The sequence below is a fragment of the Pan troglodytes genome, chromosome 16 (assembly GCF_028858775.2).
Source record: "Pan troglodytes isolate AG18354 chromosome 16, NHGRI_mPanTro3-v2.0_pri, whole genome shotgun sequence".
In the NCBI taxonomy this organism is placed as follows: Eukaryota; Metazoa; Chordata; class Mammalia; order Primates; family Hominidae; genus Pan; species Pan troglodytes.
Window position 1 is genome coordinate 11754239 of NC_072414.2, and position 26426 is coordinate 11780664.

At 42.5% G+C, this 26426-nt stretch overlaps 1 protein-coding gene across 4 annotated transcripts; it reads right to left on the bottom strand.

Annotated features, from left to right (window-relative positions):
• Positions 1-407: 407 nt before the first annotated feature.
• On the bottom strand, positions 408-11554 carry LOC101059393 (E3 ubiquitin-protein ligase HERC2). 4 transcript variants are annotated; one of them, XM_024349080.3, is made up of 9 exons: positions 11422-11554; positions 10392-10494; positions 5494-5810; positions 5220-5348; positions 4658-4767; positions 3979-4150; positions 3440-3594; positions 3223-3347; positions 408-1860 (listed from the first exon to the last, which is right to left on the bottom strand). In XM_024349080.3, the coding sequence occupies exons 6-9, from the start codon at positions 4083-4085 to the stop codon at positions 1678-1680; spliced, it is 570 nt and encodes a 189-aa protein (XP_024204848.1). In that variant the 5' UTR covers positions 4086-4150; positions 4658-4767; positions 5220-5348; positions 5494-5810; positions 10392-10494; positions 11422-11554; the 3' UTR covers positions 408-1677. The 4 variants fall into 4 exon arrangements, with proteins under 4 accessions (XP_024204848.1, XP_063650678.1, XP_024204843.1 ...); XM_063794608.1 differs by having other exon boundaries at positions 408-1614; positions 1740-1860; positions 3440-4150; XM_024349075.3 differs by having other exon boundaries at positions 3440-4150.
• Between the last annotated feature and the right edge of the window lie 14872 nt (positions 11555-26426).

The window sequence follows — 26426 nt, forward strand, 5'->3', positions numbered from 1 at the left end:
GCCGCAGGCCCACCCCACACCACAGATGCACCGTGGCCCCATGAACAGGCCCACCCCACGCCGCAGGCCCACCGCACGCCGCAGGCCCACAGCACACTGCAGGCCCACCGCACGCCGCAGGCCCACCCCACGCCGCAGGCCCACCCCACGCCGCAGGCCCACTCCACGCCACAGACCCACCCCACGCCGCAGACACACCATGGCCCCATGAACAGGCCCACCCCACGCCGCAGGCCCACCCCATGCCGCAGGCCCACCCCACGCCGCAGACGCACCGTGGCCCCATGAAGAGGCCAGCTGAGAGCTGCGGCCACTGCCCAGGGCTCCCTGCTCTGTGCTCGGCTGCCTGATCAAACCTGCCAGGGCTCTGCTTTCTCTATGTGTAGAAACAAAAACCAGGAGCACGATTTGACAAAAAGCAGATTTTTATTAAACAGAGGTATAAATGTGTTTCATTTTCTAATAAATCTCTTTCACAAATCACTTTGTTTTTTCGCTCTTCTTGAATGATCATTTTTAGACAACACTGTCTGACCGTTTTGGCTTCTGCCAAAGTTAGCCTCTGTTCACAGGCTGAGTCTCACTTCTTCCCACCTTCTCCTAGTCGGGCCTTCCAAAACAATGCTCACCATTCTTTCACACTGACTTTAGTTTTGAAAAGAAAAGTTATCTTACAAAGTAGTATGTATAACTCTGTAATATATAAAGTGAGGCAATGATACAACCAGTTTTAAAAATAACCTTCCATGATGATTTTCATTTACATCCACCTGCTTATTAGCAATAATCTTTTTACAGGTTTACTGCACACCCAATTTCTCTTCTGTGAAAAACTTTTGAACATCATCATGCTCTCCAACTTCTCCTCTCACCTATATTGAAAAGGGTCTGCTCTTTATCCTAACATCTATACTAGGTAATTTTCAGAATATTCCTTCAATCACCAAACAAATTTTTGAGATCCTTGCGCTGGATTTCACTATCTTAATATGAAAACCAATAATCACCTATTAAAATTCAATACAGGCCAGGCACAGTGGCTAACGCCTGTAACCCCAACATTTTGAGAGGCCAAGGCAGGTGGATCACCTGAGGTCAGGAGTTTGAGACCAGTCTGACCAATATGGTAAAACCCCATCTCTACTAAAAATACAAAAATCAGTCAGGTGTGGTTGCAGACGCCTGTAGTCCCAGCTACTCAGGAGGCTGAGGCAGGAAAATAGCTTGAAGCCAGGAGGCAGAGGTTGCAGTGAGCCAAGATCGTGACACTGCACTCCAGCCTGGACAATAGAGCGAGACTCCGTCTCAAAAAAAAAAAACATTAGTAAGTAAATAAATAGGCCAGGCGTGGTGGCTAATGCCTGTAATCCCAACATTTTGGGAGGCCAAGGTGGGTGAATCACCTGAGGTCGGGAGTTCAAGACCAGCCTGACCAACACGAAGAAACCCCATCTCTGCTAGAACTACAAAATTAGTGGGGCGTGGTGGCGCATGCCTGTAATCCCAGCTGCTCGAGAGGCTGAGGCAGGAGAATTACTTGAACCAGGGAGGCGGAGGTTGTGGTGAGTCAAGATTGCTCCACTGCACTCCGGCCTGGGCAACAAGAGTGAAACTCTGTCTCAAAAAAACAAAAAAAAAGTAAATAAATAAAACACAATACAATACAGCTAATATGATTTACCTAAGAAGCTGTTGTATGAGCTGAACCAGAGGCAAACACTGTTTGCCAGAAGACTCACAGATCCCCGTATTAATAAGGTCTTTATCCAATGGAGTCCTCCTTCTATGAAATGTTGAGGCATTCGCTTCCTGTTCATCAATTTCTTTTTCCTTCTGTGCTTCTTTTTTGGCTTCAATATCCTGTAATTCATAAACAGAAATTGTTTACAAGTGATCTCATTACCAGGTGTGAAGACACACAGGCTGGCTGAGCCCTGACCCCAGTGCCAAGCTATCCCAGCCTCTGTGGCTGCCGCACACACCTACCCACAGGCCCCCACCTGCCCTGGTGGAAACCCCAACTCAGTTGTGCAGTTTCAAATAGTGTCTTCTGTTTACAGATCCAAGGTCCAGGCTGCCTCTGCTGATGCTCTCCAGCCTCCTTCTGTGAAGTCCCTAAAATCCTTAACCCTGCTACTGGCTCTCACAAAACCCAATGTGATCTGCCCCACACACGCAGCATCCAGCTGCTTTGTAAGGACAAGAAGAAGCTAGAATTCTCACACACACTGGTTCAAATGTAAATGGCAAAGCCACTTTGGGAAACTATGAACACACACTTGCCCCAGGACCTAACAAATTCCACTCCAAGTGTTTACCCAAAGGGAGAACATATGTTCACTAAAGTACTTGTTCACAGCACAATCGTGGCAGCTCTACACAGCCAAAAACCAGAAAGCCTGGGCGCGGTGGCTCACGCTTGTAATCCCAACACTTTGGGAGGCCAAGGTGGGGGGATCACTTGAGCCCAGGAGTTGAAGACCAGCCTTGCAACACAGTGAAACCTTGCCTCTACAAAAAAATAAAAAAACTAGCCGGGCATGGTGACATGTATGTGGTCCCGGCAACATAGGAGGCTGAGGTGGGAGGATCATTTGAGCCTAGGAGGACAAGGCTGCAGTGAGCCAACATCAGGTCACTGCATCCAGCCTGAGTGACACAGCAAGACCCTGTCTCAGAAAAAAAAAAAAAAAAAGAAAAGAAAACAAAAACCAAAAACAATTAAACGTCCTTCAATAGGAGAATGAACAAACAGTACTACACCTATAAAATGGAATACTTCCCAATAATAAAAACGAAGTCGCGATACACACAACAGTGAGTGAATCTGAAAATCATTCTCCAAGGCAAAGCAGGAAAGAGTGCATACTATACAGTTATATTGCTGCAACACTCAGAGCAGGAAAAATGAATCTAATCTCAGGGCAGGGGAGTATCCTGGCTGCAAGTGCCAAGGGCACAGGGATCTTTCCGGGTGAGGGGAATGGTCTACATGAGGAACACGTTACCTGTTAACTTCACTGAAACAGACAACATGCAGTATTTTATCACAATTAAATCATCTCAGTAATTTTTAAAATTAGCACAAAAAAGAATTTTAATTAAAAAAATACTTGGATATAAGTTTAGTGTTTTACTGTTTTCAGTTATTCTTCACATGTGTGAGTGCGGTATTTCCCATCTCAGCGCACCACCAGGTCACGTGTGCCTCCAAGGCCATACCTGGATCTCTGCAGTAATGGCTGCGTGTAAGGCTGACTCCAACCCTCCAGCAGCCATCAAGCTGCCCACCAGAAGATCAATCACAAATCGACAACCTCGACTTATGTTCACTTCATTGCCTGAAACTGAAATAGAAAGTGTGTGCCAATTTGAGTGAAACACCATCCCCTCCCAGCACCCTGACCCATGGCCTCTCCTGTTCCTTCCCCGAGCCCACCTCCGCAGGGCAGGAGAGCAGAGAGTGCCCGGGCCTGCTTCTCGGCGGTGGGCAACAGCATGGACCAGCCGCTCTGCAGCATGGCCTGGGAGGCCGACTGCACGGTGCTCAGCACGTCTGTGCTGCTTGCCAGGGTCACCACCGTCTGCTTCAGGCTGTTCAGGAAGACGTCCACACCTATTAAGAGGGGGGCTGGTACTAAACACAGTGACAGCTCAGGTGACATGCCCTGCACAGAGCCCAGTACAAAGGAAGGGCCAACAAAGCAAGCCACTATTTTCGTTGTTCTTTTCTGGTATTGATTTAAAAGTGCATGTTTCAAGCTTGGTTCTGTGCTGACAAGGAAGTCGAGGCGCACTGATCTGAGTCTTCTCCACAAACAAGTGGCCTCCCACACCTGTCTCATCTGACTTGCTGCTGTTACCACCAAACACACACACACCAGAGAAAAACACTGCCATGCACAAGCACGCTGGTCTTGCGTAAAAATAACTAGACTCGAGTGCCACCTAAACACAAAGTTCCATCATGACACTCACGTGCATGTCGTCCTCGGAGTGGGGCGTATCCTTACTGCAAATGATGCCCTGGAACCTTTGCAGCAAGGGCAAAAGCGAGGCGCTGGTGCCTTAGGCAGAACGCTCATTGTCAGTCTCCTGTGCCCCACTGTCCCACAGCTGAAGCAACAACAGGATGGCAGACAACATTTGGCTAAAGAAGAAAACATATTTATTCCTAGTGAAAACAGATTAATTTTTTTTTCATGGTTGATCAAAAATAAAAGCAAACAGCTAGATAGAAGTGAAGAAATACTTGGGATATGAAAGGAAACGAAAGTAAAGCCGTGGTAATTAAATCACTGAATTGACACTGAGATTTTAGCACACGACATCGCCTTCTGCTGATAGGAAAGACCAGTTAAGAAGCTCAAAGAGCACATTTACATGACGATCTAGGGTCTTAAATTCATGGAATAAAAATAATTAAATGAGGAAAACTGAAAGAAAAAAAAAGAAGAACAGTTCCCAGTCTAGAAAACTGAGCATAAAACAGGAAGTGAAGAAAAGGAAAAGAGAGAGCGAGCCCTGGGACATGGTTCTCTGTACAGAGCACCACACCTGCTGCGGTCACACGATTCAGTGAAACGCACACAATGCAACAGGTATTTGGATACAGAGGCGCTTCCCCAAAGCATTCCCGGTCTGCACCAGCCCCCACCTCAGCGTGCCTCTCTGCACAGCCAGCTCCAGCAGGATGGCCAGGGCCAAGTGCTGGTCCTGTAGGGGGACACTTCTGGCCCTTTGGTGCCTGGCGTTCCGTGAACATCCCTGAAATGAAAACAGTGGATGCAGGAACAAAGCGACCTCCAGAAAGACAGCATGCTTACAATCACACTAACACATTAACTACACGCTCCCTCCAAAGGAAGGATGTATTTTTAATATTTAGGATCAAGTTTCTGAGACTTGCTACTCAAATTTATTCAGAGATTTTTAAAGTATACAATTAATTTACAGAAATGTATTTTATTTAAAGTATTCATTCAGATACTATATTACAGTAGATGACATACTCCAAGTATGTGAAGCATAAAATAATTTATCTCATTATCCAAAACATGAGTAGAAGAATATCTAGCTATCTTTTCCAGTTTCAATGACGTGTAAGACTATACCAGTATCAACCTTCTCCTACAGAATTAGAGAACCAATTTCTAAAACCACTTGAGGATCTGGAGGCAAAATGTCTACACTAATTTCTATCTCTGATCAAAGATTACCTGGTTGCTTACTCCATACCCAGCTCTCCAGAATTGACTTGGCCCCATATACAGGTGCAGGAGTTTCATCTTTTTTCTCTCTGTCATCCAGATCTTCTTTCTTTGTTCCACTTGGTTCGACACTATCATCTGCAGAATTAAAATGTTTTTAATCTGTAACCGCTTTTCAGAATGCCATACCATTAGTCTCTGCAAATGTCCCTCCCCGAAAAGTTACAACACACATCATTAACTGAATGTTTGACAACTTAAAAATAAAATACATCAATCGTACCTGTAACAGATCCAGTATAATTTTCATAAAGCAATATATCGGCCGGGAGTGGTGGCTTATGCCTGTAATCCCAGCACTCTAAGAGGCCGAGGCGGGTGGATCACGAGGTCAGAAGATGGAGACCATCTTGGCTAACACGGTAAAACCCCGTCTCTACTAAAAATACAAAAATTCACCAGGTATGATGGTGGAAGTCTATAGTTCCAGCTACTCAGGAGGCTGAGGCAGGACAATGGCATGAACCCGGGAGGCAGAGCTTGCAGTAAGCCAAGATGGCACCACTGCACTCCAGCCTGGGCAACAGAGCAAGACTCCATCTGAAAAAAAAAAAAAGAAAAGAAAACAAACCAATATATCAAATTATTTAAAGCATGTCTTCCAAAATGATATTTCATTAGCTTCCTAGTAGATTTCACAACAGAGAAACTTAGTCTTTGATATTTATCTACTTCAGTTTCACACCAATTGCTTTTATCCAGTGAGTCCCAATGCTTGTGCACCCATGGGAAAAGGGAGGGTGTAGAACAGGAGTATGATTCAAAAATCTTTTAACTCTTTACAAGGCTCTACTCCACTGCCAACTGGGAAGCAGTGCTATGCAGGGGCACTGTCACTGATAGCATAATTCAAGAGCACTGGGACACAAAGGAAAAGCTGAGAAAAATGACTTTAGGCCACTGACAATGTCAAGTTTCAGTCAAAAACAACTGTCATAAAACTCCTTACGTAGTAAGCGAAGAGAAGAGAGAACCTTAACCTTGAAGTGTAAACACGCTCCATCACAGAAGGCTGTGACTAAACGTCTAAACAACATAATTAGAAAAATGTATCTCAATCAGTGAAAGACATGATATCCCATCCAGATTACAAATAATGAGTATCTAAAAATCTCTAAGGAAACAGTTCCTCTGTTTACAACACTTCTGACATCAAATGTATGGACTTTTGCACCAAGCAATTCTCCAGTTCTTTGCGACACCCAGCTGTGTGTCCCACAATGCAATTTGATTCTGAAACTAACTACCTAGAATTAGCACAGACCCCACAGGTTAATAACAGGAGAGAAAAGGTGAATGCTGAAAAAAATATCCAAAGAACTAATGGCTGAAAACTTCCTAGGTTCAGCAAATGACATAAACCTATGCAGACTGAAGAATCTGCACAAAGCCCAAACAGGTAAATCCAAAAGAAGCCATGACGAGGCACATCATAATCAACTGCTAAACACTAAGGACAAAACCTTTTGAAAAGTGCCACGGAAAGTAGATATAGAAGAATGTCTTGTGTGGCCTGAAATTAAGGCTAAATATTACATGCTGCCTTGACGTCGGTAAAATCAAGAAGGCCTCAAATAGCCTAACCACAAGGTCTCCTCCAAGCTCTGCTCCCACAGATCAGGTCCCGAAGCCAAACAGCCTCCTTATTGCGGAGAGCCAACTCCAGTCTGCTCATCCCTGCCAGCCCAGAATTATTCAAACAAGCCAATCACATCTTCCCATGGAAGCAAGGTCATCTCACCCTCCTGTTACTACAAATTTTGCCTTCCACAGCCCCTCGTGGTTCACTCTGTTCCCAAGTGCAGCCCCCATGTGGCATGCGGTGTCCCCCACCCCCAGGGCTGTGAGCATGCGTGACTAATAAACTGCTATTTCATCTGTCCAGTGTCGGTGTCCTATGTTCAGCCATCCCATTTCCCTAGGGAAGGAATCTTCTAGGGTTATAAACAGAACTTTAATCAACCTCTCCTTGGTTATTTTACTGGTTCCAAGATATAGCTTTTTCTGTGCAAAAGATCTGAACAGAAACTTCACAGAGGATACAAGAGTGGCAAAGAAGAACACAATATTCAGCATCGTTAGCCATTACGAGAATGCAAATTAAAACCACAATGAGATCCCACTAGACTTGTTAGAATGGCTCAACTAAAAAACACTGATAACACCAAGTGCTAACAAAGACACAGAGCAACAGAAACGTCACAGATTGCCAGTGGGAATGCAAACTAAAACAGCCACTTCGGAAAACAGGTCAGCACATGACCCAACTTTCACACTACTAGGTCTTTATCCTAGGGAAATGGAAACTATATTCACACAAAATCTGTAGAGAAATGCTCACAGCAGGATTACAATTGCAAAAGAAAAATGGAAACAACCACAAGGTCATACAATAGCAGAATGGATAAACACCATGGGGTACATCCAAATGATGAAATACCATTCAGCAATAAAAACAACTATTAATACACAGAACAGCAGATAAATCTCAAACATATAACTGGGGGTAAATGAAGATGGCTTCAAAACGTTACTTAAAATATGGTTCCACTCACATGACATTCTCAAAAAGAATACCCTATACTGATGGAGAACAGATCAGTGGTTGCCAGGGTATGAGGCCAGGGAACAGGTGATAAAAAGGAGAAGCACAAGGGAGCTTTTGGGGTGATGACACTTCTCCATCCTGATGATGATGAGGGTTACATGAATCTATAGAGGTCAAAATTTACTCAACTAGATACCACAATAAAATAAATTTCATATAAGTTTTTTAATAAAAAAAAATGTTGGCTGGGTGCTGTGGCTCACACCTGTAATCCTAGCACTTTGGGAGGCCGAGGCGAGCAGATCACAAGGTCAGGATTTCGAGACCAGCCTGGCCAACACGGTGAAACCCCGTCTCTACTAAAAATGCAAAAATTAGCCAGGTTTGGTGGCACGTGCCTGTAATCCCAGCTACTTGGGAGCCTGAGGCAGGAGAATCGCTTAAACCTGGAAGGCGGAGGTTGCAGTGAGCCGAGATTACGCCACTGCACTCCGGCCTGGACCACCAAGTGAAACGTCATCACAAAAAAAACAAAAACAAAAACACAAAATAACAAAGAAAATATCTAGGTCCAGGTTAGGGAGGACAGCTGGAATACAGTCTGGTGGAATCATGTCAGAGCAGGGAGCTGGGTCTGGAGGGCTGGAGCAGGGTGTGGCCCCACTCTAGGAAGGAACTAGGAAAGGCATCCTGGGTGAAGCAAGAGCAGAGTCTCGTTCTGCAACAGGTGAGCATTTATCCTGATCTGAGAAACTACATGCAAATTTAATATGTCTCATTTAGCCTCTTATTTTCCTTAACAACATGGAAAATGAGAGAACAAACAATTCAGAAGGTTAAGACATGAAATACATTTAATTCAGAAATCATACACAGAAAGGTAGGAAATAAATGGGGGATAAAAGCAGCTAATGAAAAGTGAAAATGGGCCAGGTGCAGTGGCTCACACCTGCAATCCCAGCACGCTGGGAGGCCGAGGCGGGCGGATCACTTGAGGTCAGGAGTTTCAGACCAACTTGGCCAGCATGGTGAAACTCCAACTCTACTAAAAATACAAAAATTGGCCTGGCGTGGTGGCAGGCACCTGTAATCCCAACAGCTCAAGAGGCTGAGGCAGGAGAATTGCTTGAACCCGGGAGGCAGAGGTTGCAATGAGCCAAGATCATGCCACTGTACTCCAGCCTGGGCAACAGAGCAAGACCCTGTCTCAGAAAATAAAATAAAATATTAATAGCCTTAATAATAGAAAATAAAAACATTTACTGAATGCCAGAAAATCTCCCTAAAAACCCCAATCAGTTGGGATCTACATAAAGAACAATTATGCTCTGCTTTCTAACCACAATTTTTAAAAGAACAAAGGACAAAAATATTCATCAAATATGGGCCAGGCGGGGAGGCTCAAGCCTGTAGTCCCAACACTTTGGGAGGCTGTGGCGGGCGGATCGTGAGGTCAGGAGTTCAAGACCAGCCTGGCCAATATGGTGAAACTCCATCTCTACCAAAAATACAAAAATTAGCTGGGCATGGTGGAGGGTGCCTGTAATCCTAGCTACTCAGGAGGCTAAGGCAGAGAACTGCTTAAACCAGGGAGGCGGGGGTTGCAGTGAGCCAAGATCATGCCACTGCACTCCAGCCTGAGCGACAGAGCAAGACTCCCTCTCGAGAGGAAAAAGAAGCAAACAACAAATTCATCAAAGGTAATAAATAAAACATATACTTTGGATTTTTCCATGTACTTAGCTTTTCTTAGAGCATCTTTTAGAATTATTGTTTCACAAAAAACACTTTGGGAAACGTTTTAATTTATTAACAAATACTGGAGGGCTAGAAAGAAGAGGTTAAAACTTCTTAAAATATACAGAATGAATCACAGATACGTGAAAGAAAAAAGAAAAAAAGGTTGCTGACTCCTGCCATGGAAGGCACTATCATATGGACACTCAGCCTCAGCATCCGGAGGTCGACAAAGGGAAAATTTCAAGTCAGAGAGAATTCTATATATACCATTTATTTGGAACCTTCAGCCCTTAAGATCCCAACATCATGACTTCAGTTTCAACACAATTATCCTTAGACCTTGTACTGGCTACAAACACAAAACAAACAGCTCGACTGAACTAACTCTTGTCTCTCCAGAAACACAAACACAAGACCTCATAAAATCAGTGAGTTTCTACAGGCCATAATTACTGCAACTTACTTCTCCAATTTTCCCCTGCACAGTTAACTCAACAGCTCAAAAACGATCAGTAACAAACAACAGTCACCATCATATGGTTAGGAGTGTGGCAGATTTCTTAACCAGTAATAATAAATAGGAAAAAAATTTTGCCTATTTATAGGTATCAAGTTTCGTGCACTTGCAAGAAACTAATTAAAAGGCAGCCCTGCACGATCTACAAAAACAGCCATAAAGACTGTTACATTTTAAGTTACAGGAAACAAACCTGCTCCTCTAATATAGCAAGAAACAACTGACTTCCCCTTACATACCCTACAAAAAAGCCTTACAGGAGAAATTTAAACATGGAAGCAGAAATACACCAAGAAAAAGACATGTCAGACCCCACCTGTATATCTGTTTTCAACCATTCGGAGTCAAGGCGAGCCTGGGCAGCCAAACACAAAGATTCAGAGGGCATCTTTTCTCCAGCTTCCTCCCAGTTCTCAGGCCTGCAAGTAAACATACATGTTGAAGACCTAATGCTTTTTAATATTTTACAAAGACACTCCCGAAAAGTTTAATGCAGAAAAAAGAGAACAGAAAGATGGGAGAGAAGAGCTCCGGGAGGGGAGTGAAGGGGAGACAGGGAAAGAGGGAAGAGATGGGGGGAGAGGGAGGTGGGGGTGGGAAAGCCTCCTTCCAAGGTAGGCAGGGTGTGCCGGGTTTCTGCACCACGCGGGCGAGACCTTGAGAATGGACGGTCACAAGAGGCCAAATCACAGTGTCATCCCCCTGCCCTCAAATCCAAAAGGTACACACACACATGACAGGAAGCCCATCGTTTTTTGTTTTGTTTTGTTTTGTTTTGTTTTGTTTGAGATGGAGTCTCCCTCTGTTGCCCAGGCTGGAGTGCAGTGGCGGGATCTCAGCTCACTCCAAGCTCCGCCTCCCGGGTTCACGCCATTCTCCTGCCTCAGCCTCCGGAGTAGCCTGGAGAAAGGCGCATGCCACTAGCCCGACTTTTTTTTTTTTTTTTTTTTTTTTTTTTTTTTTTTTTGTATTTTCAGTAGAGACGGGGTTTCACCATGTTAGCCAGGATGATCTCGATCTCCTGATCTCGTGATCCGCCCGTCTCGGCCTCCCGAAGTGCTGGGATTACAGGCTTGAGCCACCGCGCCCGGCCAGGAAGCCCATCGTTTGAACGACAAATGACAGGAGCATGAATCTGCCGCTTTACCCAACAGCAGGGTGCCTGCCTGAAACAAATTACTCAAAAGGATCACCTGCAGAAAAACCTACAGCCACCACCACTTAGAGATGGAGAGAGGCAGAAGGCTGCGCCGCGGGCGGTCAGCGCAGGCTCCCACTGGACAACCCGCCAACCCCGCGCCCGCACAGCCTCCCACGCCTGCCGCCCCGGTGCCCCAGGCCAGGACCTGAGGCGCAGGGCCCGGCCGCCGCCCCCTGTAGGCGTGCGGACACTGCCTCCTAGCAGCCGCTAGCTCAAGCGGCGCCCGCGATCCCAACGCCTCTCGCGACCCGAGGGGCGAGCCCGCGCGGGACTGCCGCCCCCCCCACCCGCGCTTACGGCCAATCGCAAGGCGACTCCGCGGACGCAGCCAATGGGGAAGAGGAGCCCTTCCCCGCTCCTCCCGACTCTCCTGCTTCCTGCAATCCGGTTTATCTTCCTACCTGGAGCTCACTGGCTGCGGCCAAGGTCAACCGCAGGCGCCGGAAGGCGGGATTTCCGCCGCACGCACGCGAACCCGCACTCCCACGGGAGTCAGTTTCTCACCACCTGAATTATTTGAACTTAGCACCACTAAAAGTGGAGCAATCAGGTACAGAGTGCTCCAGACCTGATGTAGTAGAAATCACCTACACCATTTTTTTTTTTGAGACAGTCTCATTGCGTCGCCGAGGCTGGAGTGCAGGGGCATGATACCGGCTCACTGCAACCTCTACCTGCCGGGTTTAGGTGCCTCACCTTTCCGAGTAGCTGGGATTACAGCCATCTGCCACCACACCGGCTAATTTTTGTATTTTCAGTAGAGACGGAGTTTCATCATGTTGGCCAGGCTGGTCACGAACTCCTGACCTCTGGTGATCCACCCGCCTCAGCCTACCAAAGTTCTGGGATTACAGGTGTGAGCCACCGTGCCCGGCCTATTTCATATTTTAAATATTAAAAAGTAGAACCTGGCCAGGTGTGGCTCACACCTGTAGTCCTAGCACTTTGGGAGGCTGAAGTGGGAGGATCGTGTGAGCCCGGAGTTCAAGACCAGCCTGGGCAACATAACAAGACCCTGTCTATTCAAAAAATAAAATTAGCCAGGTGAGGTGGCACGTGCCTGTGGTCCCAGCTACTCAAGAGGCTGAGGCAGGAGAATCGCTTGAACCCAGGAAGCGGAGGCTGCAGTGAGCCGAGATCATGCAACTGCACTCCAGCCTGGGAGACAGAGCCAGACTCCGTCTCAAAATAATAATAATAATAATAATAATAATAATAATAATAATAAGCTTGGGCGGTGGAGGGCCCCCCCGGGCATTGGCCATCTGTGGAGTGACCTGGCTTTTGGCTCCCTGGCAGCCAGCTTCTGGGTCAGGCATCTTCGTTGGTGACTGCCCCTTCAGCTCTCCTGGTGTGGCCTTGAGTGGTGTGGCACTGCTGTGACCCATCATCTTGTCTTAAAGAGGCATCCGGACTTATCTTCACACTTGCACACTGAAGAATGCAACATCGTGATTAACTTGTTAAAGGAATATCACAAAAATCACAGCATCCGAACATTTTTTGGCCATTGCAATGATCTTGTTCAGGCAATGAGAAAATAAATCCTTGAAGAATGAGTACATGGAAAAGAGGACCAAGAGCAGAGAGTATGGCAATTTGATGCAAGAAACTTTTCTGATTTTTTTTTTTTTTTTTTTTTTTTTTTTTTTTGAGACGGAGTCTTGCTCTGTCACCGGAGCAAGTGCAGTGGCTCGATCTTGGCTCATTGCAACCTCCGCCTCCTGGGTTCAAGCAATTCTCCTGCTTCAGCCTCCCACATAGCTGGGACTACAGGCATGTGCCACCACACCCAGCTAATTTTTATATTTTTAGTAGAGACAGGGTTTCACCATGTTGGCTATGGCCAGGATAGTCTCGATCTCCTGACCTTGTGATCTGCCCGCCTCAGCCTCCCAAAGTGCTGAGATTGCAGGTGTGAGCAGCCATGTCCAGCTACAAAAGAGGCTTTTCAGTTCTCCAGAGGAATGTGAAAAGTAAATTGTATTTTCACTGGATGCCTTGGCTGAGAGAAGACCGAAAGACTATGGGTTGGCCCGGACACGGTGGCTCACACCTGTAATCCCAGCATTTTGGGGCGCCGAGGCGGGTGGATCACGAGGTCAGGAAATCGAGACCATCCTGGCTAACAGGGTGAAACCCCGTTTCTACTAAAAATACAAAAAATTAGCCAGGCGTGGTGACATGCTCCTATAATCCCAGCTACTCAGGAGGCTGAGGCAGAAGAATCACTTGAACCCAGAAGGCAGAGCTTGCAGTAAGCTGAGATCACGCCACTGCACTCCAGCCTGGGGAACAAGCTAGACTCCGTCTCAAAAATAAAAAAAAGTAAAAAAAGAATAAAAAAAGGGGGGGATTATCCAAGATTATCTGGGCAGGCCCTAAATACAATCACATGTATTCCTATAAGATTGAGGCAGAGGCCATTTTTTTAAAGACAGAAATGGAGAAGACAATGGGACCACGGAGGGAGAGATTGGAGTGCTGCAGCCACAAGCCCAGGAATGCCAGGGCTGAAAGAGGCGAGAAATAGATTCTCTCGTGGAGTCATTAGAGGGAGCTTGGTTTTCCGGACAATTTAATTTCCGCCCTATGATGCTGATTTCAGACTTCTGAGCTCCACAACTATAAGAGAACATATTTCTGTAGATTGAAATCACTCCGTTCATGAAAATTGGTCCTAGCAGCCCCAGAAAACTAGTACCACCCCCCAAACTAGAGCATCCCTTCTAGGTTACTTGCTCTCTTTGTGCAATCTGTCAGAATTGAAATTGAGTAGCTTTCATTGTGTTAAAGAAAAAAAAGAAAGAAAGAAAAAGATAAAACCTGACAACAGAGCCGGGAAGGCCATAAGGGATGGTTCTCATGCAAGTATGCCTGGTAATAAGAACCATCATAAATAACTACAAAAACCACAAGCTTGCACAAAGGCCATTGCAACCTTACACAAAAAAACACTTCTGTGAGAATATCTGCCCAGACACTGCTTGTCCAACCTCAGCACCTTGTAGTCAACGGTAATTATCTCAAACAATGACATAGCCGTCCTCATTTTTCTTTAGAAACCATTGTCTTCCTTTACTTCCTGTATACACACACAGTTCACTGTGGCACATGTATTTCCAAGGCAATGCCCTATCCCCAAATAAGCATTATTTTATTTTAGAGACCCTCCCTCTGAAGCTTGTCATAAATGGTGTCCAGACATGGGACTTGAAGCCAGATCATTTCCAGAAGGAACTGGCAATTCTAGGAACCAGTGTGTGGGACTGACCTGAGCCCCTTGAGAGCTGTGCTCGCCTTTCCTGCCCTGCTGAATCTTCTCTCAGGCGGACCTTCTTTCTTTTTTGGACAGGCCTTTTTTTTTTTTTTTTTCTTTATTGGGGATTTGGTTTGGTTAGAAGGTCACCTTCAGTAAAACACCTTAACATCCCTCCTAGGATGATAAAAGACTTTTTATCTTTTCTGGCAATTCCTTTCTGATTTAAAGACAACTGTCTTTCTGGCTTCAGTACTCTGGTTTCTGCAAAATTTACATTCTGTCTCTGAGACATGTCTTTTCTGGTGAATTTAATCCTTTTTTTTTTGGCATGCCTAATTTAATATTTTGTTTGATCTGCACACCTGGGTTAAAATGTTTGTGCACACTCTGATGTGGGTTTCCTTTTATTAGTGACGCATGTCTGCAAGTGATTGCTTCTTTCCCCTGCTTGTTTCTGTAAATCTTCTGAGAACAAAACTAAACATTCTGAACGGTTGGTGCAGAATGACTAACAGAAAATCACTAAGGAAGTTACAACCATCTAAAACACCAATCCAAACTCGTGGCCTTCCTTGACAAGATTTATAGGATTTTCTTTGCTCTCAAGAGATTAATAAAAAATGGAATGGGATTCTTTAATAGTAAGGCATGCCAAGCTTTCTGGAACTCCAGCCAGATCCATGGCTTTTCCTCATGCATATTGTTGGATCAGTGGTCATCATGGGGATCATTTGAAATCTCCAAGCTTGTTTTTGCCTAATACCAAATTAAGAGACTGCAATCATACACTTAACATCTAGAGCCTTCAACGTTCTCTAATTTTTTCTTACCTACTTTGAATCTACTGACTTTACTGCAGGTGTTGAAATAAAATTCACTGCTTATGGCATGCCAGCCAAGATTTTTTTAAAAAAGTCCTGAAGGGCTATCAAATTGACGGTTTTACAAATTATCATAGCTCCATGACAACCAACAACTTGGACACCTTCTGGAAATGTAAATTTACATTTGCCTAACAATTGCTTAGGGTGATGGAACAGATAATTGAAGAATTGATTTCTAAAAGAAAAACATCTAAATAAGTGTTTATAAAAGTTAGGCACTTAAATCAAAAAGGTCAAAATCTTTATCTCAGAGCAATAATATATTTATATATCCAACAAAAAAATTGCTTTGTATGCCATGAAGGGGCCAGAAAACACCTGGAAAAAATAACCTGCAAAAATGCTTCCCTGCCCCCACTGACTAGTTAAGTAAAATAGACCAGCAAAGAATGACAGATTTTTTTGCTAAGATTTCAAGGCTGCATGGAGATTTTGTTTTTCTTACATGATTACGCTATTCCTAGCTAAAATGTAAACAATGGATATTTAAGATATTTAACCCAAAACTCACTTGCAATGAAAAACAGGACATGGGGAGAAAGGGTAAATGAGATTCAAAAATAAGTTGTATCTAAAATGTTTGTCCACAGACTTTGTAAGACTATCTATAGGGGCAATGGAATTTAGTCACGTAAACAGGTCCTATTTTGTCAGATATATAATTTGGAACCAAATGTCTATTATAAGTCAGTATGTGTATTAATATCTTACGACTAAAATTCTAGAATGAAAGCTATAAAATCTTTTGTTGTGTGTGTATATGGCTTAGGTATGTTTATACATATGTACATGTTTTATGGTATATGTTGTGCCTACATGGACAATCTGGGGTAGAGGGCCAGAAATCCCTTACAAAATTCTATTCAGATTGGTTTAGACAGATGTCTGCTCATATAAAATATGTAGTGATAAGCCTAAATCCCTTTTAGTTCACATGGCTTAAGTAAATCTGTAATAAATAAGTTGGTTTTACATTTGGTGATGAAATAAAAATACAAATAAAAATACAAAAATACAAAGTGATTGGCATCCATTTTTTTCTAGGGTTTACAGGACAGACAGGATTATATTTGTCTCTGCTAGATGTTTCAAGGTGTCAGGATTTGACACAAAGTTTATAAAACTATAAAGTCTGCCTAGAAATGGAATGATCTTTGTCTGTGTAAATCTTTGATATGTGAGAGTAATTTAATACTGCTTGTTTAATGAAAACAGCTACATCTTTTGAGTTATCAGCAAAATGTCCGTGCAAATAACTTGAAGTTTCTTATTTAGGAAAACACTTCACATTCACAGGCTATAAGAATGGTTAACAGAGAAAAAACTTCAAATGATGACTTGCTTTATCTAATACCTTAGTTTTCATAGGTATCTAGGTATAATCGTCAAAGAAATAAATCAGATAAATATAAAAAAGATAAAGTATATGAATATGCTTCTTGTTTAATTTAAAATCTTAAAATTTTGTTGTGTTAAATTAAGTGATACCTACTAAATGTCTGGTTCATTATCGAATAAGATCCAAAACTGAAATATAAATTGCTAAACATAAATATAATTTTCTTACTGCATTCCTATATTTTATAGAAAGTCTAAATATATTCAGGTCTATGACGACATAACAAGTTATGTTCTTTGGAATCATGTTTCTAAAATTATATAATAATTTGTATCTACAAAATACTGATTTGTAAGAGTTAAAAATTGCTTGCTTAGTAGGTTTTCACTAAAAATTAATGTTACTAGAAAGTAAAATTACAATTAATATACATAATTCTGTATATAAAGTGTATCAAAAATGAAATATGGTTTTAATGAAAACTTATAAGAAAAGCTTAAAAGTCTGCTTCATTGAGAAAGAGAATAATTTTGTCTGACTTGGAGTTTATTTAAAGGTTGTTTCTAAATAAAAATTTAGAAAAATATAAAAACATGGTAAAAAGGAACAAGTAAGTAGTAGAGAGAAATGTGAAGAAAGTTATGGGTATGAAAATGTATTTTTGGTAGGAATAGTTGAAAAGAAAAGAGGATAAATTTTTATGAGAAAGAATATTATGCGGTAAATGTTTGTCCTGAAGTAAAATGACTGGGTATGTTATTAATGTTTCAAAAATTATATAAATTAATAAGAATGTAATATGTCTCCATTCATATTTTTTCTTGTGTTAACTCTTGTTTATAGCTGTATTTGTGGCTACATTATCAATGTGAGTATTCTAAAGATTATGTGAAATTTACAAAAGTCTGATAGTCCTGATGTGATGTTATCAGTCATGATTTGGGTTGTTATTTTAAATAACTGAATTTCCTTGTCACTTATAAACTTTTATGTATTTTTATCCACAGTTGTTCTAAGTTTTTGTCACCCACAGTTTTTGTTTTGAATTCTCTAGAGGCATCTGCAATCAGATTCATGGAAAATACTCTAAAAGCACTCTTAAATGGAGGTTTCTAATAACTTTAAGATAAATGAACTAAATAAAAAATTTTAAACTGTAATGAAGAAACTGATGAATTCATGAAACTGCTAATCAAGGTCAAACTGAACAAAATTTAATCACATGAGATAAAGTAACTGATGAAAATAATGCTTTTATGACTTATTTGAAACATTATTGATTCTTATTTAGTTTTCCAGATTTATGGAAATTTTCTCTCTTAAGCTTTTGGTAGTGTATAGCAATGTGGCACAACATACTTTTTATGAACAAAGGTGGGAGTATTTGTTTTTTCTCCCTACTTGATCCCTCCAAATGCAGAAACTATTTATGAGTATTCTTATTTTTTATGGCCATATGATTATTTGCATAAGTTCAATAAAAATTTGCTATCTCTGGCTGGGCGCAGTGGCTCACACCTGTAATCCCAGCACTTTGGGAGGCTGAGGTGGGCAGATCACAAGGTCAGGAGATGGAGACCATCCTGGCTAACACAGTGAAACCCCGTCTCTACTAAAAATACAAAAAATTAGCTGGGCGTGTTCGCGGGCACCTGTAGTCCCAGCTACTCGGGAGGCTGAGGCAGGAGAATGGTGTGAACCCGGGAGGCGGAGCTTGCAGTGAGCCAAGATCACACCACTGCACTCCAGCCTGGGCAAAAGAGCAAGACTCCATCTCAAAAAAAAAAAAAAAAAAAAAAAAAAATTTGCAATCTCCTTATAGAAGGATACAATTGAAAACATTGGTTCCATTACCAAGGCTTTAAACAGAATATAATATATGAGAACATGCACAGAATGTCTGCCTTCAAAGCTTCCCAGCCTTACAGTGAGTAAAAATTATCACTTCCTGGCAAGCCTAGGAACTTTAAGACTGCACATAAAATCTGCCTTGGCGAAGCTTCCTAGGCTCAAGGGGTTTTTAAATCTGAGATTCTTATGTGATCAATGTAGAGAGAAAAAGCTGTTTATAAAAAAATCTTTAACACATGTGTTGTTAGATTGTAGCTCTGTGACTATATTCAAGTTCTTGTTATCTACCTATAGACTAGATTAGATACTGAATTCTTTTAGATTCCTCCAATCTAACTTTCTTCCACAGAATTACTAAAAATGGGAACAGCTCTGTTCTTGATGCCCTGTAAGTTGAAACTAGATTAATTTTAAAAAGCGAATTTCATACCTGGTATATGGGCCACACAAGATTTCACCAAACTGCTTGATGCCATAACCAGAGATATTCAAACTGCAAACTAGGATGAGAAATTGATGTTTACACACTGTAATGGCTTTTCCCAAGATGCTGATACAAAACTCCAAATCACAATGAGACTTCTACTCCTCTTAATGCCTTCTTTTTCACATGACAGGATAATAATCATGTGATTTATTCAATTAGTTTACTTTAAAACTAGATTAATGACTCAAAACTACTACGCAAACTGAGATTGTAATATTACTATTAATTTTGCTTTGTATTTTACCTTTTAAAACTTTGTATCTGTTACTTGTTAAATTTCTGCAGGACTACTCCTAACAGAATAATGCTGGCCCAGCAATTTTAGATAATAGCCAAAGACTACAAAACAAACAAAATTGAATTTAATAATGGACTCCAGAAAGCCTGAGTGTCACTCACTACAAACTTCCCTTGTTGCTCAAATACAGCTAAAAGAGTTTTAACACTGACCCCTAGTAACCATTTACTGCCTCCAATGTGAGATCAGACCAACAACCCAGGACAGACCCAACCCAGCACTGAGAGACAACTGAAACCTAACTGCAGGATGACTGAGTGGTGACACTTTTAGGGAAAGATCTTGGTCAAAAGAGAAAAATGTCAAACTTTTCAGAATTAAAATAGAGTCATTTATTTTAGAAATAAAAATAGAGCATGCCAAATGCAGCCGGGGAAGGCAATGAAGGGAGAATTCTCATGCACATATGCCTGATAACAAGAACTATCAGGAAACACGGCAAAAACCACAATCTTGCCATTGCAACCTTGTAAAAAAGCACTTCTGCAAGGACACATGTCCAGCAAATGCCTGTCCAACCTTGGACTGGCACCACCCTTGTTATTGATCCTTGTAATCAAGGATAACTATGTCAAAACAATTGTGTAATCCTCTACGTTTTTTCTTTAGATACTTTTGTTTTCCTTTACCTCCCCGAATGCATGCATAGTTGACTATGGCACATGTATTCCTACCGAAATACCCTATCCCCAACCCAGTGTTCTTTTAGAGAGTCTCTCCCTGTTCATTATTTAGGTTGCACCTTGCACCTGTTGATTGATAACATTTATTTTCCAGGATGCACTTATTGTTGTAATTAAGTATTACTTGTGCAGTCATTTGCTTAATGCTTGTAACTTCCTTCTTGACTGTACATTTGTTGAGGTCAAGTAGTATGTCTGTTTTAATCATCCTCTAGTTCCAGGGCTTGGCAAATTCCTTGGACCATATGAGCTCAATGCATAGTTGTTATGTGAGTGAATATATGACTGATACTAAAGTAACCTAAAAAATAATTTATAGCAATGATTTATCTCTCAGAGTTGGCCCTTACAAATGCTATATGAATCATTCCAAAACAGTACCGACTCTACTAACAAATCCCATGAATGCGTAATTTCATTTTAATGCTGATTTGGCCCAACTTTAAACAGCATCTGGATGATACTTTGTAATGGAGTCCCATCCAAGTTCCCATTAAAAAAGAAAGAAAAAAAATCAGTAAAACAAAGCAAACAATGTAAACTTAAAACAACACTAATTGGCCGGGCGCAGTGGCTCACGCCTGTCATCCCAGCACTTTGGGAGGCCGAGGCGGGGGGTGGGGGGATCACGAGGTCTGGAGATCGAGACCATCCTGGCTAACATGGTGAAACCCCGTCTCTACTAAAAAATACAAAAAATTAGCCAGGCGTGGTGGCGGGCGCCTGTAGTCCCAGCTACTCGGGAGGCTGAGGCAGGAGAATGGCGTGAACCCAGGAGGTGGAGCTTGGAGTGAGCCGAGATCGCACCACTGCTCCTGCTCCAGAGATCTATGGAACTTTGAACTTGAGAGAGATGATTGAGGGTATCTGGTGAAAGAAATTTCTAAGCGGGAAAGTGTTCAAGAGGAAGTAGAGCATAAAAGTTTGGTAAATTTGCAGCCTGACAGAGTGAGACTCCATCTCAAAAAAAACAAAAAACCCAAAACAACAACAACAACAACAACAACAACAAATACTAATTACTAAAATTGACACCCAATATGCTCACTAATCTAGAAGGAATTTTTACTAACTATAAGAACAATTAAGTTAAACTGGCCCATCCATATTTTATTTTATGAAATGGAAGAATTTCCTCAATATAAAACTCATGTAAGGCCGGGCGCGGTGGCTCATGCCTGTAATCCCAGCATTTAGGGAAGCCGAGGCGGGCGGATCACGAGGTCAGGAGATCGAGACCATTGTGGCTAACATGGTGAAACCCCATCTCTACTAAAAATACAAAACAAAATTAGGCGGGCGTGGTCGCGGGTGCCTGTAGTCCCAGCTACTTGGGAGGCTGAGGCAGGAGAATGGTGTGAACCCGGGAGGCGGAGCTTGCAGTGAGCCGAGATCGGGCCACTGCACTCCAGCCTGGGCGAAAGGGCGAGACTCCGTCTCAAAAAAAAAAAAAAAAAAAAAAAAAAAAAAAAAATAAAATAAAACTCACGTAAGATGGTAGTTGCCTCTCCCCAACCTGTGCCTGAGTCAGGCTCTTGGAGTGTCCCAGAAAATGGGGACTTACTCCTTTATGGCTCCATTCTTACTTTTTGAGGGGCCAGGTACTAGCCATTCTCACATATCTTACATACTAAGCTCCTTAGAAGATAGAGGATACAATAAGAACAAACCAATGACGTACAGGTGCCTGTCAGGCCTGGGCACACAGTTCACTCAAGAAAAGTCCTGGGAGGGGAGGCAGCAGAATTGCCAGTCTAGCAATTTGTAACTCCAGTGGCCCAGGTCTCAGTCACATGACCTCGCTGGCATTCTTCTCTCCCTTCTTGCTTCCCTCCAAGCATGAACTCAGCCTCTTTTCTTTCCTTCCCTCCCTATGTTACATTGTTATTTCGTACAATGGGATTTTAATAAGTTTGGGGAGCCAGTAGAGAGGGATTATAAAGCAAAACAGGAAACTACTGACAAGCAACTTGCATCATACCAACTGGCCATTGAAGATTCAAGTAAAATACAGTCTTCCTTTATAATCTTTACCCAGAAAGCAGTAACATCAATAATCTATAAACCAGCACTCATTCTTGCCACCACCAGCACCCTGCATTATCCGTGCATGCTAGGTATTGTGTATGTCTTGTACAACAAGCCAGACAAGATACTAGAGGTCTCCACTTCAGCTTAGCTGAGCTATTCCAATAAATGCTTCCTCACTACTGAGAGGAGCTGTGCCTATCAACCTTATCTCCCCCGCAGATCAGAGAAAGGGCCTTAGCCAATTTCTCAAAGGTAGAATCATTTTAAAAATGATCATTTCCTGTTAGATATTAATGATATGGTTTGGCTGTGTCCCTACCTAAATTTCCTCTTGAATTGTAGCTCCCATGATCTCCATGTGTCCTGGGAGGGCCCCAGTAGGAGGTAATTGAATCATCAGAGTGGGTTTTTCTATGTGCTGTTCTTGTGATAGTGAGTAAGTCTCACATGATCTGATGGTTTTATAAAGGGCAGAAAGGGCAGATCCCCTGCACACACTCTTGCCTGCCACCATATGAGACATGCCTTTGCTCCTCCTTCGCCTTCGGCCATGATTGTGAGGCCTCCCCAGCTACCTGCAACTGTGCGTCCATAAAACCTCTTTTTCTTTGTAAATTACCTAGTCTCAGATATTTCTTCATAGCAGTATAAAAATACACTAAGACAGTAATTGGTACTGGTAGAGTAGGGTACTGCTATTAAGATATCCAAAAATGTGGAAGCGACATTGGAACTGGGTAGCAAGCAGAGGTTGGAACAGTTTGGAGGGCTCAGAAGAAGACAGAAAAATGTGGGAAAGTTTGGAACTTCCTGGAGACTTGGAGGGCTTAGAAGACAGGAAAATGTGGGAAACTTTTGAACTTCCTAGACATGTTCAATGGCTTTGACCAAAATGCTGACAGTGATATAAACACTAATGTCTGGGCTGGAGACGGAGATGAGGAGCTTGTTGGGAACTAGGCAACAGTGACTCTTGTTATGCTTTAGCAAAAAGACTGGTGGCATTTTGCTCCTGCCCCAGAGATCTATGGAACTTTGAACTTGAGAGAGATGATTTAGGGTATCTGGTGAAAGAAATTTCTAAGTGGGAAAGTGTTCAAGAGGAAGTAGAGCATAAAAGTTTGGCAAATTTGCACCTGATAATGCAATAGAAAAGAAAAACCCTTGGCCGGGCGCAGTGGCTCAGGCCTGTAATCCTAGCACTTTGGGAGGCTGAGGTTGACGGATTGCCTGAGCTCAGGAGTTCGAGACCAGCCGGAGCAACATGGTGAAACCTCGTCTCTACTAAAATACAAACAATTACCCAGGCGTGGTGGCGTGCACCTGTAGTCCCAGCTACTCAAGAGGCTGAAGCAAGAGAATTGCTTGAACCCAGGAGGTTGAAGTTGCAGTGAGCCGAGATTGTACCACTGCACTCCAGCCTGGGCAACAGAGTGAGACTCCGTATCCAAAAAAAAAAAAAAAAAAACGAAAAGAAAAGGAAAACCGACTTTCATTAAAGCCTCCTGCAGAAATTTGCATAAGTAACAAGGAGCCAAATGTTAATCACCAGGACAATGGGGAAAATGTCTCCAGGACATGAAAGACCTTCACACCTTCAGGGCAGCTCTTTCCATCACAGGCTCAAAAGCCTAGTATGGAAAAAGGATTTCCTGGAGCAGGTCCAGGTCCCCCTGCTGTGTGCAGCCTAGAGACTTGGTGCCCTGCATTCCAGCCACTCCAGCCATGGCTTGGATGGGAGACACCAGGCTACAGCTCAGGCCAGGTTGCAGCCCCAAGCCTTGGCAGCTTCCACAAGATGTTGAGCCTGCAGGTGCACAGAAGTCAAGAATTGAGGTTTGTGACCCTCCACCTAGATTTCAGAGAATGTATGGAAACACCTGGATATCCACGCAGAAGTTTGCTTTGGCAGGGGAGAGGGCGGGGGCGGGTGCAGGGGCTCATGAAGAACCTCTTTTAGGGTAGTAGAGAAGTGAAATGTGGGCTCTGTCCCCCATACAGAGTCCCTACTGGGGCACTGCCTAGTAGAGCTGTGAGAAGAGGGCCACCATCCTCCAGACCCCAGAATGGTAGATCCACCCACAGTTTACACTGTGTACCTGGAAAAGCCATAGACAATGCCAGCTAGTGAAAGCAGCCAGGGAGGCTGTACCCTGCAAAGCCACAGAGGCAGAGCTGCCTAAGGCCGTGGGAGATCACCAATTGTGTCAGTGTGACCCGCATGTGAGACATGGAGTCAAAGGAGATCATTTTGGAACTTTAACTTTTAATGACTGCCTTATTGAATTTCAAACTTGCATACAGCCTGTAGCCCCTTTGTTTTGACCAATGTCTCCCATTTGGAACAGGTGTAAATACATTGGGGGTACCCAATGCCTGTTCCCCCATTGTATGTAGGAAGTAACTAACTTGCTTTTAGTTTTACAGGCTCATAGGTGGAAGGGACTTGTCTCAGGTGAGACTTTGGACTGTGGACTTTTCAGTTAATGCTGAAACGAATTAAAACTTTGGGGGACTGTTGGGAAGGCATGATTGATTTTGAAATGTGAGAACATGAGATTCAGGAGGTGCCAGGGGAAGAATGATATGGTTTGGCTATGTCCCTACCCAAATCTCATCTTGAATTGTAGCTCCCATAATCCCCATATGTCATGGAAGGGACCCAGTGGGAGGTAATTGAATCATGGGGATGGGTTTTTCCCTGTGCTGTTCTTGTGAAACCAAATAAGTCTCACAAGATCTGATGGTTTTATAAAGGGGAGTTCCCCTGCACATGCTCTCTCTCTTGCCTGCCACCATGTAAGACAGGTCTCTGCTCCTCCTTTGCCTTCTGCCATGATTGTGAGGCTTCCCCAGCCACGTGGAACTGTGAGTCCATTAAACCTTTTTTTCTTTATAAATTACCCAGTCTCAGGTATTTCTTCATAGCAGTATGAAAGTGGAGTAACACAATATCAAACCCTGGTTTGGGGTAATAATCACTACCTTCTAGGTAACCAGAATGGAAAAAATATAACAGGAAAAAAATCCTAAAAATCATCCTGCATACAAGAAAAATGAAACTGTATGCTGAATTCTCAGGGGGAGAAAACATATTTAAAAGTATATGACTTTCAAACCACAAGAAACTATAGAACATTGCTTTAAACTATTTGTCTATGAACAGTATGTAGAAACACATGGAATTTAGGAAATAGGAGATGAAGGCTACAATAACAAAAGAGGCTCATATCACAAAATGGGAGATAGCTGAGATGGAGGCTTCTATGAAAACTAAAGTGCAAGGGAAGATTTTCCATCCACAGGGAAATACATGGAGAAGGAAACTGACACACTGAAAAGTTCAAGCAGTGATTGAATCAGAGCTCCGGAGGGCAAAGAAAGAGATGAACTAGTGACAGAGAAGAAGGCGGATGGGTATGCTAGAGACCACAGGTTCCACCTCGAGAATAGTTTGTGTACTGGGGAAAGACACAAGGGCAACGAGATCTGAAACAATAATCAAAGCTATCACTGAAGTACGAATAATAAAAGCACCAACCAGCTTCTAGTCAAGGAGGGGCAAGAAACAAGGAAGAGTACTCCATGTTTAAATAACAACTAGCCAAACTCCTGAATTTTACAAATAAAGAAAAAAACTTCCTTAAAAATAAAAAGTCAGGCTTAGATAAGACTTTTTTTCTTCTCTGTTAACATTATTAGAAGACATAAAGATTTTGAGAATAAAAATATGATCAAGAAGATCATAAATATGAGGTTGTCTTTACCTGAGTACAAAGCAATGGCATCTGTATATCCAGCACTGATTTGTCCTTCCAATAAAAATTTACTCAAAGACATATGGGTACATATTAGAAAAGTAATCAAAATTAATCTTTCAAGGATTAGGAAGTTGTGATTCCAAAATCCTGCAAGGGGACAATTGATTCAGTTAATGGAAAGATTTATTTTTCAAATTTTATGATTATTTACCAAAATAATATTTTTAAAGTATAATTATAAAATAAAAATAAAATATTTAACAATACTATAATTATAATCGTGTTCCAAGTTATAAAACAAGATGGTAAGAATTGTAAGATAGTAAGAATTTTAATACTATCTCAAAATAAAGGATACAGAAGGTTTCAGGGCAAGAGAAAGGAAAAACCTTCTATAGCCTTTATTTTGAGATAGTATTAAAGCTTTCTGTAGGCTTACTCAAAATGTCTGGATTCTGACCACATTTGAATATGAGCACTCCCAACCTGACGATTCCTAGTCTAAGCCACACTTATTTCCACTTATGGTTACTGCAAAAGCTCCTTAATTGGTC

Excerpts from the sequence above, each read along its gene's own strand:
- LOC101059393 (XM_024349075.3), bottom strand. The coding sequence starts at position 3,845 with ATGAGACAGGTGTGGGAGGCCACTTGTTTGTGGAGAAGACTCAGATCA. Across the intron at positions 3,348-3,439 it reads TGCTCTCCTGCCCTGCGGAG|TTTCAGGCAATGAAGTGAAC; the intron begins GTGGGCTCGGGG and ends TTTCTATTTCAG. Across the intron at positions 1,861-3,222 it reads CCATTACTGCAGAGATCCAG|GATATTGAAGCCAAAAAAGA; the intron begins GTATGGCCTTGG and ends TATGAATTACAG.